The sequence below is a fragment of the Empidonax traillii genome, unplaced genomic scaffold, assembly GCF_003031625.1.
Source record: "Empidonax traillii isolate 1590-97213 ecotype Southwest subspecies unplaced genomic scaffold, ASM303162v1 scaffold609:size479882, whole genome shotgun sequence".
NCBI classification, from domain to species: domain Eukaryota; kingdom Metazoa; phylum Chordata; class Aves; order Passeriformes; family Tyrannidae; genus Empidonax; species Empidonax traillii.
This window is the reverse complement of record NW_020955802.1, coordinates 283545-296807: the sequence shown is the minus strand read 5'-3', so window position 1 is coordinate 296807 and position 13263 is coordinate 283545. Positions and strand designations below refer to the sequence as shown.

Sequence of the window (13263 nt, the reverse complement as noted above, 5' to 3'; positions counted from 1 at the left end):
CAAACAGGATAGGAAACAAAATCTGGAAAGAAAAGTCAAGGAGAGGAATGTCTAGAAAAAGATTCTGAACAAAAAAATTATTTTACAAAGCAGGAAAAAGGAACATTTGTAGAAGAAACAGAATTGCTTTACATGTTCAGCATGCCAGTATTACAGCTTTAGTCTTTTACAGCACTTGAATTCTAATCCATCAGAGAAACATTTATGCATTTTTTTCAAATAACACTTCAAAAGGAGCTATTTCAATGTGATCAATGTTTCTGAATTGTTTTGAGTTTTTGTTCTCATCCAATGGCTGGGGGCCTAATTTTGGTAGCGTAGGCTGGTTTCTTCCTTACAGAATACGTACAGCTTCTCCTTATGCTAAGTTGAAAGTGGCTCAACCTACACCACACTAAGTTGCATAAAAGCAGAACCCACACTTAAAAATAAATTGATTTTCTAAAAATTCATTCACTTCAGGATCATAATCTAAAGGTGGAGGGGAGGAACTAAAAATAAAGACTCTGGTAAAGCAGTTGCCAGTCTCAGCCATACATTTTCCCTCATCTTTTAGTATCTATTCTGCTTATTTTAAGATTTAACAGCCTTAAACTTTATATAAGGACCCAACATCTTTTGAATTTCATATAGCCTTGATTGCACAGAGAATTATGTCTTTAGCAGCACAATAAATACACGGAAATAGAGCATGAGATCCATTATGTTTTACTGGCTGGATTTTGGACTAGTGTCTTTTCACAAGAGTAATAAAAGTGACTAATGTGGATTGTTTTATGGAATGTGAGTTTGACATAATAGAGGATCCCCACATGGACTCCCTGAGCCAAACAAGGGCCACTGAACCCACAAGCTTGTCCTGCACCTCTGTCCACTGCACCATCTAGGTGTTAAAAACTTCCCTTTCTCCATAAGCCTGAACAAACTTATGCCAACAAAACAGAATTCACAGATTTTTTTTTTCAAAATATGTCTAAAACTGTGGGGCTCTATATATATGAACACCTAATATGTTCATATATTCATAACATATATTCATATATATATTCATAACAGCTTCTATGTTACCACTGTAAAGATGTCAAGATAACTGTACCTGAAGAAGAAAAAAAATATATTCCAGATGTAGCGAGTTTTTTCCTGAGGTTAAATGACACTGTGCTATACAGTAACACATCTAATACAACCCCAGAGATAATCACAGCATGATAGAATGGTTTGGGTTGGAAGCACCTTAAGATCATCTTGTTTCAACCCCCCTGCCGTGGGCAGGGACACCTTCCACTAGACCAGGTTGCTCCAAGCCCCATCCAACCTGGCTTTGAACACTTCCAGGGATGGGGCAGCCACAACTTCTCTGGGTCACTTGTGCCAGGGCCTCATCTCCCTCAAAGGGAAGAACTTACTTCTAGTATCTAATCTGAGTAGTAGGGCAAGGCTCACATTTTAAGGTTAGGTTTGCATCCCTCTTTCATCTCTCAGCTTATTTTGGCCTGGAAGTCTTTCTTCCATACCCTCACTCAAACTCATCTTTAAGCAGAGGCAACAGTCAAAGTGCCAATTCAAAAGCTTTAAAACAGGGCATATCACAGCACAGGTACAGACTTTCTGGGAAATAAAAATAACCTTATTCTTTAGGGTATCACTGATTATATCTGTAGTATTTCCAGGATATATGATTACCTGCTGAAGTCCAACTTTTTGCAGCTCAGGAAAATATAATTCTTGTACTACAAACAAACAAGAACTAACCTCTACTCATACCAAGCATTTTGGTTCAGAAGCACATTTTAAAATGCTTAATAAAAAAATCAGGAGCACTCTTTTCTATTCATAAACTGCTTCAGTTTTTCTAATGCATTATTTTTATCTTCCAGATGAATTTATTAAACTTTAGGACCAACTATTCCACAACCAGAATATTGCAATTGGCCTGAAAAAATTAAAGAAATCAAGTTATACTACTTTAAAATGCATTATTACTAAAACCTTTTCCGAGATGAAAAGTTGCATTGGAGATATGCAAGACATGTACTGAAAGTACAAGTCACTAAAGCTTTTTATACGCTAGTTAATCACACAATTAATTTGGAGTTTGGAAAAATATGCCCACAGAAGGTGATCTCTGCCTAAGAGAAACATAGAAGTCTCATATCAGCTGCACTGTCAGTAAAGGACAAAAGGTAACTATACAGTAGCTCAGTCTGATCCTCAAATATGGGTCCTTCAACCAGCATTAAGGTTTTTACTGGATATGTCTAGAATGAAAGAGATGCCAGGTTTGGCTCACGGTGCATTAAGCAAAGCCTTATGCATGAAATTCAAATGTACAATGCTCATGCTGGCCCAAATTTAAGGTATGATAAAGTCATAACCTAGAATAGCTCTGAACTTAAGAAGGCTGAAGGTAACAGCATTACTAAAAATGCACGAGTTAGCTGGAAAAGCAAAAGTTATCTGAAATGCAAGAGCAGAACAAACAGAACCAGTCAGTAAGAAAAACAACTTCATAAAAACTCAAGATAAAAGTAGCAGCTAAAAAAACATGCATTCAAATTAGAAGAGCAAACTGTTACCTCCATTTCCCCCTTCCTGTCCACTGTTACAACCCAGGGCTCATCAGCCACCTCCAAAGACCCTGCTGACATCTGTTCATCCCTTCGCCCCTTCCTCACTCTTACCTTCAGCGATTCTAAAAAACTACACTTTCCACTGAGCAGGCAAAACTGCACTCACTGGTACTTTGAGTAAATGACCTGAAACGCTTATTCCAACCCTGTAAAACACTGCAATCCAAAGAAAGACCCAAAAGAACATTTTACTCTTTTCTTACCTGATTCTTTAGAGCTCTTTACCACAAGTGAATCTACCTCTACTGATTTTGGTCTATGCGGTAACGGTTCAGAGTCTAACTTTGGTTTTGCTACTGGCTCAACTTCAGATTTCGGTCGAAGAGAAACAACTTCTCCATTAGTTCTGTAGTGAGAAAAAAACCAACAAAACATATCTAGTCAAGAGATTAAATAGCTTAACAGCAAAACATTCCAAGAGTTAGATGTAAATGGAAAAATATCATTTTTTAAAGCCTTGGTTAAAATCAAGTCTTTTGGAGACAAATTTTATTCCTTTATATAGAAGTCAATTCTTCTGTTCCAGCTCTTGTAGAATTGTCAAACATGTACAAATCTATTTTGAAAATAATCCAGAACTTTTACTACAGAGCACACTTTGGCACTGCAATCCAAAGTATTACACTTCAGAAAACAAGCGAGCTAACATCTTCAGCAATATATCTTGAAATAATTTAGAATCTGACTCCTTGAAATTAAACAAATATTCCTGTACAGAAAAAAACCTGCCAAGAACAACTTATTTCTTGTTGGGTATAGAATAAACCATCCTGTATATATGGCTTTTCTTCTACCATGCATTCTGTGCATATCTGCTCACATTATTCACAGACCCAAAAATTAAAAAAACCAACCAACCACCAAAAAACCCAAACAAATAAACACCCCACCAAAATAAATAAACAACAAAAAAAGAACAGATAACATTTTCCTTTCAAATTCTTGCCATCACAAACCCTCGCTGACTGGGCCTGTACATGCCATATATAAACTGACCAGCTGTCACCTTCAATGTGTCCCTATCGTTAATTCACCACCTAAAGCCTTTATTTGGAAGTTTTACTGCAACAGAAAAAGACACAGCAGCCTTACCTTCCTAGAACAATTTCAAACTTTCAGACATTTAAATACCTCTAAAATTTAAAGGTTTCAATTACTAAAGGCTACAGACCTCTACTTAACTGCACACTTACAGCCCCTTTAGAGTCGTAATTATTTTCTAAACAAGAGGGCATAACTTGGGGTTTAAAAAAAATTTAAAAAACCACTTTACTCAGGAAAGTCCCCAAATACCAAGTCAATATAACACAATTGTATACTGAAAAGGTATTTAAGGTGCAAGCTCTTTGATGTAGCAGCTGTCTGCTCCTTTATTTGCACAAGGCCAAGTGCATCATGACCTTACTTCCTCAAAAGTTCTTTCAAGCCAACTGAACATCCCAAGGGGACAGTTACCCATCAGCAGTTTATTTACAGTTCTGGGTAAGGATCTAGCAAATACTTTGATGGAGAAAGAAAGGAAAACTGTGTGGGAGAATACAGTGATGTAAAATTAGTCTTAGAGAAATACTATAAAAATTGTTTCTATTTCATGAGAAAAAAAGTTAAGTGGATCTAAAAGAAGTATTTGTCCCCATTTGTCCAGTAACCCAACTGGGAGGGCTGATCAGCACAGAGAGTCAATGTGCTTCTGTAGTAAGTGCCTTTTTCCCCCCAGAGGAGAACATGAGCCACACTGAGTGCCTTCAGCACACATACTACCTGTGCTCAATTGTGCCTTTCCATCTATCTTGTCCCATACAAAATGCTGAAATACTGAACCCTGAGGTAGCTCAAACCTTCAGGGGTTTTTTCAACACAGTAATAATTCTCAAGGGCCATGTCCCCAGATTCTTCTATACCACCATGCTACTGTAGCTACAGCTTCTACTACAGTGTGTGGCAGGCTTAAAGCAAAGCAGCCCCCAGGTGTGTGACTTCATCTGGTTAGTTAAGCCGTAATACTGACTGAGAGGGATTCAATGTCTCAGAGAGTTTGAAAGGTTTAAATTCACATCGATAAAGACTTGTTGGAAAACCAAGACACTGGTTGGTGTAGGGCAAAGTTTATCCTTTTCACCCTTAAAACACACATTTCTTCCCACCTCAGCCATGAAGGAAGATCAAACAACGAGCCAAATAAAATATACTCAGTGCACACAGTTTAAGTTGTACTGACTTGGGTGCAGGTGATGGCAAACCAGGTTTATCCAGACGCTTTGGGTGCAGGAGTCCTGCTCTCAGTAAGCTGTTGGTCTTGCTTGGAGGAATAGGCTTCTTGGGTGGTACTTGAGGAGCTTGTGGTTTCAAAGGCTTCTGATCCAAAGCTCCTTTTTCATCTGACAAAATAAGTTACTATTTTAAAAACCCAGTGCTGTCTAGAAAATTCTTACACCCTTAATCCATCAGAAAGCAACTGCTATCAGAAATATCTTCTTTGAAGATCAAAGTAAAAAAGGTATGTCTTAAGTGATGCCTTATCAAAACTACTTACCTGAACTTAAAAAACATTATCTTAAAGTAAGCAAAATGTCCTTCTCCTGACATGAAACCATAGTAAGAAATTATGGATCACATTATCACACTACAAATGACAGCTAGGAACCAAGAGTCTCTCTGTACTGCTACTGCTTTATCCTATTTATGGATTCACCTTATCTCCTTTTAAAAAGACAGGATTTGGGTTTTATTTTGTTCTAACCAGATTTCTTCCGTGCACGCAAGCAGTATAATTATCTCTGAGAAATAAGGGGGGAAATGAGTATTTACCTAAATAGCCAAACTTATTTTAGATAAAGTCTACCTTCCTATAAATAGATGGGAATTAAGTAAGAATAATCAAACAAAAAAGTTAAATTTATTTTTCAGTGACTGCATGACCTAATTGAACACTGTCCAGAGGAGCTGACATATTACCTGGGACACTGAAAAACTCAAGCTGCTTCACGAATATTAGTTGAATACTTTTCAACCCATGTTCCCTAATCTTATCTTGTGGGATATCGAGAGCATACCTTCTACTTTTTCCTGTAAAACTATGCCACAGTTCCATCAGGCATGCACAAAGTAGTGAGGATTTTAAAAAAAATAATTGTTAGGTTACAGCTTTTTACAGTTACTGTCCTTATAGGGCAGTAAATTAGTAAACTGGGGTGGAGAGAGTGACCTTCAACATTGATTCTCCTCATCCTTCCCTCCTATGACTTTGCTTTTAACCAGGTATTGATCTAATGTAAAATGTTTGCATATGGTATGGATTTGGGAGCAGGGGCGGGTATTTGCCTTAGCTCCATGCCAGCTAAGTGCCTGAACCGCCAGGTCTGTGACTGATTTACTGTGGACAAGTCCTGCCGCCCCTGAGTGTCAGTCCTCCAACCCTAAAATGGGAAGAGGCCAGTTTTCTTTCACACAAATCTCTGGAAGTAAACAAATCCTAGAGATCCTTCTGCCAAAAGCATTGTCCAGGGCAGAACTGCCTTCCTGCTTCGGGACACCTGAACATCAGTAGGAGTTATGAACAAAAAAATCTAAACTGGTTGGCAACACCTTCCAGTCCCTCTCAACACGGAGTTAAAAAAGCAGGATGGTGGAGCAGCGGAAGCGTTTGCCACACGGTGGTGCTGGCTGCCCTGTGGAAAGCAGCCCCTCAGCAGCGCCAGCCACTCCTTCCTCCTCACCCTACACAATGTTTACATTTTGAATGCCCAACAGCAGCCAACATTAACCGCAGATCAATTGGCTTCATTTAAGCGATGGTGAACACAAGTTGAGAATTACCCCTTTTGCTTTTAAGAGTAAGTGGGTTCATAAACAGGGCAGAAAAGGTGCTGTCATCGAATCGTATCCCTGAATTCTTATCTGCCAGTTTTCCCTTCAATTACTCCCACTCAAAATCTGAATATAAAAACTGTATACAGCCAAGTGGAAAAAGTTAACACCAAAGGTCAAGGTTCACCATGAGCACAGAAACTGGACATTTCTGCTGGACAAAATGACATGCTTCTTTCTTGGATTTTGCTCCCCAGTGAGAAAGGGGGTTGGCTTAAAAATCAGCAGTTTAACAGTGGAAATAAAGATATTAATCTGAAGGCATTTACACTGGATAAAAATTTCTACATGACACCACTAAGTGTCTTTCACTATAAATACAGAAATACTTACAGGAGTACTGCTTTTAATTTTTGATCACAATTAAAGGCAGATTTATAAGTCTCCCAATAGGCATAAAAAATTACATGGTTTGATAGCTCGTGATTAGAGCTGCTCAATTAATACTTTTTTTTCCTCAAAAAGTAATTACAGAACGATTTCATACTTAATGACTTTAATCACTAGTATTAACACATGGTTATTCTTCCACAAGTACAATTGCACTGATAAATGGGCAGTAAAACACAATTGCTATCTAAAACAGTAACTTTTAAGGCCTGACCTGAAACTGAATATAGATCAAACTTTTCCTTCATCATCTCCTGTACCTCAGTAAAGGATGGTTCTCTACATAATTTTTCAGAAGCTTTCACATGCCTAAGTATTTTGGATGGTTTCACTCAATATTTTTTTTCCTATATTCCTCCACTAACAGTTGAGCTCAACTATGAGAAGGTTAACAACAAGGTACAAACACACCAGTCTAAAATTAAACTTATTTCCATTTAACAGAATTTAAAAAGAGACCAGTCACCAAAATTTTTGGAATCATAGAACTGATCTCAAGTCACACCTGGAGATACTGTTCCAACATAATCTATTTGCTCACATACAGAACAAACAGAGCTGACTTTAACAAGTATTTTCATATGCAACACCTGAGAAGGTGCTTTGTTTAAAATGGGGGTTATAAAAACTTCTCAAGGAAGCCAAGAAACCCATGGAGCAGGCTCACTTGTAGCAATGCTGGTCAGCCACAGCTCACCATTCACAGAACAGTGTGGTTTTGTAATTTGGTTAAGCTGCAGTAACATCAGAACTTCTTCTACAAGGCCCAAACTTTTTTTTGAAGCTTCTCACTTTTAAACGCAACCAAAACACTGTGACTAGACAAGTTTTTCAAACATGTAAAGATGCCTTTTAGAAATGTGTTTGGTGACAGCTTATGTTCTCAAAAAAACTGCCCTTTAAATTTTAAGAATAGATCAGTAAATGTCTCCAGATTGTGTGGAACTTGAGAACAGAATACACCAATTAACAGGAAAAGAAATCTCTGTATCTGAGCATTGTGACTTTAACATCTGTCTAAGGAGTAACTGTTCTGTGCAGTTCTTTCAAAGTATTTTCAATCAGAGACTGATTTTGGCCAAAACCTTCAGAAGCAGCAGTTAACCTTTTCATTTCTAGTAACTTATTACTGCTATTCAAAACTGCAGTCACTGTCACAAAACTACCCTTACACGAATTTAATTTACCTATGTTACTGTGCAGTGAAGTAACCCATTTTCAGAATGTAATGCGATTACAAGAAATAAACATTCCAAAAGAGTGTAGCTGTTGTTCTAACCTCTCCAGAGACTTCTCTGTAATATCACAAACACAACAACTTCAGCAGATGGTATCAAGAGAGTCTGTATGATGTCTCCTGAACAGGGAGCCTACTTCCAGAGCAGACAAGCCAAAAAACTGTAATTTGTTTACAAGAGCATGGTCTGAAATCCACTACGAAGGAAAGTGGTCTCACCTTTTTCTTCAGACTTCAAAGACGGGAATTTCTTCTCTCCAGTTGGCAATTCAGGCCTCAGAGCTGAATGAAAAAGCAAGCCATAGACATTTCTCAAAGAGCCTTAATTATCTTGGTCACTAACTAAAAATAAGACACACACCAAGCTGTGTTTATATTTTTTCCTCTGCAAGGAGTGTAATACTATTTATAATCACTCACTTGAGCCTAGAAAATGGCAAGCCTGTATTAAAATGTTTCCAAAGCAGGCTCCATCATAATTTGGAAAAATACACAGCAGCAGCAAAATACACAAAGCATGAACAGTAACCTCGAAGTGTGACTGTGGGTGGCTGCATTACTAGGAAACACAAAGCTACTTCTGAATTTTCATTTGAAATCACGCACTGCTTCTGAAATTTAGTATTTCCTCAGACATGTACCACCATAAACATATAACATACCTGGACCTTTAACTGGAGGTGGAGGTTTCTTTGGCTTCTGCAAAAATGGAAAAAAAAAAAAAAAGAGTCAAATAAGAAAACAGATATCAGATATTCTCTAAAGCCTCATTTGTGTTTTGTTTTGCATACTGTAACTTCAAGCTTGTTTACTAGCTGATTTCAAAGTACTTCACAAAGGAGGCAATCAATTTACAGACAGGAAACACAGAGAGCTGGAATAATTCCTCTGATATCTCTCAGACAAGCAGTTGCAAAAACAGAAACAAAATGCAGGTTTCTTCAAATCCAATCAGTGCTTCAATAATGTGTATAAACAGCAGAGGGAAAAAGAACTAATACCCAAGTATTATATCTTTCCTAGTCTAATGAATTGTTCTGATCACTCTCATTTTAATTTCAATATGTAAACCGCAATTCAGTTTACAATCCAGTACAACGCCAGTTTAAAAGAGTAACCTGGTAATTTTTTGGACCAAAAATTGCCCCTTTCACTAAAACAAAAAAAGCTTCTAAATTAAGTATCACATAATGACTTCAATTGACTTCTAAATTACAAATGTAAGAGAAAAAAATAATTACCAGCATTTCTCTCATAAACACTGCAGTTATAAGAAAAATACTGCTTTGAGTTTCCTTATCACTGTGTGTTTAAGTGGGAAAGAAGGTAAAACTACTCTAGCCATTAAAAATTTACAAAGTATCACAATGCAACAGTTTGTACATGGAAATTGACTGTTCTGAAACACAGTCACCCACTACTCCTTTCACTTCCCTTGAAGTGATACAATTGAATTTCAACCTCTCCTGCTCAAAGAGGACTGGCACCTCTCAGGACTGATGATCTCAGTCACTCATTCTCAGAATCTGATTCATGAAATTGCTGTAGAAGAGGTGCGTTTATGGTTGTACTAAGGAGCAGGCTCGCTGATAAAAGATCACAAAAGCCTACTAAACTACCTATTCTTCAACCAGACACTGCTGAAACCACACCAGCTCAGTCTAACATAGCCCCTCCAAAAAGTGCCTCATAGTTGGTATTTTTAAAACAGTTGCTATGGATAGATTTCACTTCTGTGTCCCTACTGCTATCGAATAAGCTCTTCTTAAAGCACCAAGATTTTATTCTGACACACGAAATGTAATTAAGCAAGTGGGGAACCCATATCCGATTTCCTCCTTGAGTTTCAGAGGACACAAAGGCAAGTGAACTTAAGTAACAAGACTGTATTTTCTTTCTTTCCCACAAAAGCAACTACACTATCCAGCTGTGCAGCATTGCTGCCTACATCAAAACCAATTACACTGAGAGTCTGGCATCAATTTGCCATTGTATGATTCTGCTCTGTGTTTTTAATAAAGTTGATATCAAATAGCTGATTACAATAATCAGCCACCCAGTGCCTTGAACCTCAAAGCTTCTCAGTGTGCACTGAGACACACGACACAAAGCTGAACACAGGATCAAAGCAAGGTCTGTCTAAGGAAATGCTCTTTATGGTAGAAGAATGGGTGTTTTCCTCCTCTCTCAAGGGAGCAATTCTGTGTTGTGAGAGTGATATCACCCACCCACCACTCAAATCAAGTCATGTGTGTATTAAAGCATTTATGTAACCCCTGCACAGCTGAGAATCCACGTGAAAAGAAAGCGCTGACTTGGGGGAGGTAGATTTTCTGTGCAAGTGAGGCAACTCAGGTTAAATGATAAATTACTAACTCCTGATCTGGAGTTGAATCCATCCCACCTGGAGATGACATACATTTGCGAACTAACAGAACCAGCTTTGCTACACCCACTTGACAGATCCAAAACATCACACTAATCTCAACCAGAAAAAAATTGTAAAATGAGAACCAAAATTACAAGGTCAAGGAGTACCACAGGAAAACATGAATTTCTACAAGTTAGCACATGAAATGGTGAAAAAAAATTTTCTAAATCCCACCCAAAGATTATTCTTCACACACTGTAACCTACTAGTAAGTGTTGACATGGAAAAATCCCAGTCAGTCCCAGAGGAGTCATTCAGTTTTTTGCAATTGTAAGTTACTTATGGACTTCAGATGGAAGAGACCAACTGCTTATCTCCTTTCAAAACAGTAAGGGTTTAATGCAGTAACCAGTAAAACATAACATCACATTAACAGAGCTATATCCTTTTCTGTAGGAAAAATCATTCCCATTAATTACAGTTCATCAAGAAAAGCATATTTAAACACAGTAAGTTTAAACACAAAGATTAACCTTTACACCTTCCTTCGTTGCTACAGCTAAGTCAAGATAAAGTTAAAACTGCCACAACTGCAATATTTTAAGCAGCATAGAGTGCTGTGAAACTTCTTTATTCTTTGCTTGGTCATCAATACTTTTTCGTGATACTGAATGATACACGTAAGAACTTACAGGGAAGTCTTTATCAGACTCTTGTATTTGAACAGCAAAGTTATCTGGGAAGAGTCCTTCTTTACCATTGAGCTCTCCTTTCCACCAGCCTGGCTCTCCAGTGTCCTAAAACGAACAACAGGTCACTTGAATCAATATTTACTTCTTCCACAGGAGAGATATAGTTGAAGGAAAAACTTTTTTCCTTTTACACACAACTTTGGTCTGAAACACTGTGTTTATAAGAGGAATACTTTGGCCACCTTAGGAACAGGAAACAGCTACAAATCAGGTCAGGTTTGATCAATTTTTGTTTTCTAATAAGCAGGATTAAATGGTATTACATCATATATAAGATAAGGGTATAAGGATAAGATCTGCAAAGAGAAGGAAAGTACGCACATGACCTAACACACAACGTTCAACCTTCTCAGCTTCCTTGACCAGCAAGTTATGTTATTGGAGTGACACACAATTCTGACTGTGGATCAGTGATTCTGATGTGGTAGATCAGATCCACTGCTCTGAAAGGGTGAAGATGCAAAAGGATATACTCTGCTGAGGGAAAAAATAACCATATACACACATAAGAAAATAAAATAATGGAGAATTAATTCAGTGGCACAGAAATCCATTACATGATGCTACTGATCAAGGTCTTTGTCCATAACAGAAACTATGATGTTACTGGACTATTTTAGCAGCATAAATAACAGCTTTCCTCTGTGCCTCAGATCTAAAATTCTGCAGGTAAAGGAGTAGGGGGAAAATAAAATATCAAATATTATTTAAAATCCCACCCTCTGCAAAACTAAAGGAGATATCAATAGAATAAGGACCTGAATAGGTGATTAGTGCTGAAAGTAAGAGTTTGAAAAGGTTTTGTTTCTTTTTTCCCCTCTGTCAGCCTTTGGATTAAGTATTAGAGTCCAATTTCTGAACACTATGCAGTTGTGAATGGGATAAGGCATCTACAGCTAAAATCCATTTAGCCAGTACTGAGGAGTGGTGGAGAGCCAGAGAGAACTCATGGAAAACTGTCATCTGCAGAACATACAGGAAAAAAGACAGCCAAGGGGGACAGGTTTTACACAAAGCCCAAGTGCTGAAAGAGAAATCACAGAATCACAGAATGGTTTGGGTTGGAAGGGACCTTAAAGATCCTCCAGTTCAAACCCCCTGCTACTCACTAGCCCAGGCTGCTCAGGGCCCCATCCAGCCTGGTCTTGAACACTTCCAGGGATGGGACAACCACAACTCCCCCGGCAAAATACCTTAACACTTGGCCAGACCAAAACCCTTGTCTGAGGCAGCCACCTGGAAGTTACATTAATACACTCAGACTTCAGAAGATGGTTTTGGAGCGAGAGCTCTGCTCTGGACAGCTCTTCTTGGTCCCACTGTGGACCAGTGCATGCTGAGGATAAACTGGTTTAAAAAAATAGAGGCAAGAGATTCAGTGAACATGGGACAAGGGGCTGCTGTGTTTAAAAAAATGCCTTCCATAACTACTTTTTTCCATTGTCATTACAGTCAGTGATGATCATAACATCAATTTTCTTGTTAAAAAATAAGGTCATCCTTTCCATAAAACTAAAATCCTCCTACAGAAATGGAAGTGTTGGTTTTCCTCTGCAACCGTGTGATAACTGAAGATGAAAGTTCCCACTTTTTTTAGGAAAGTCATTATTCCTTAATATAGCAGCAGATAAACTAACAAAATGCTGCAGAGAACTGCAGGGAAATTAGGTATGCTTAGGTTAATTTCCTGCTTAGAGCCATCTCTGCAACAAGATGATCTATCAAAAAGGTGCTTTCAGCATTCAACACAGATGAGAATGTTCAACTAAATAATCATGTTTCTCTAAATAGCCAGACAGTATCATTAACTTCTGTATGGTTATTCTGAAATACCCAGTACCTCTAACACCTGGACTTCATTCTCCTACTGAAAATATTTGCTCAGTTTTTTCCATAATATCTTGATACAGATCTTAATTTCTCACCTCTAGACACAATAATGCTTTTCAACTACTACCTCTAGGTCAGCCTGATACATCACCAGAGAAAAAGAACAAGTTCTGAACGTAAAAGTGC

The 13263-nt window shown here is 38.0% G+C and overlaps 1 protein-coding gene across 1 annotated transcript in view; it reads right to left on the bottom strand.

Moving 5' to 3' along the window:
* CD2AP (CD2 associated protein) overlaps nucleotides 1-13263 on the bottom strand; it is a 66051-nt gene that overhangs the window by 9674 nt on the left and 43114 nt on the right. The window contains exons 9-13 of the mRNA XM_027898627.1: nucleotides 11188-11292; nucleotides 8787-8823; nucleotides 8344-8406; nucleotides 4849-5008; nucleotides 2834-2976 (exon numbers count right to left, since the gene is read on the bottom strand). Coding sequence (XP_027754428.1) covers nucleotides 2834-2976; nucleotides 4849-5008; nucleotides 8344-8406; nucleotides 8787-8823; nucleotides 11188-11292 — 508 coding nt within the window. The remainder of the gene's footprint in view (nucleotides 1-2833; nucleotides 2977-4848; nucleotides 5009-8343; nucleotides 8407-8786; nucleotides 8824-11187; nucleotides 11293-13263) is intronic.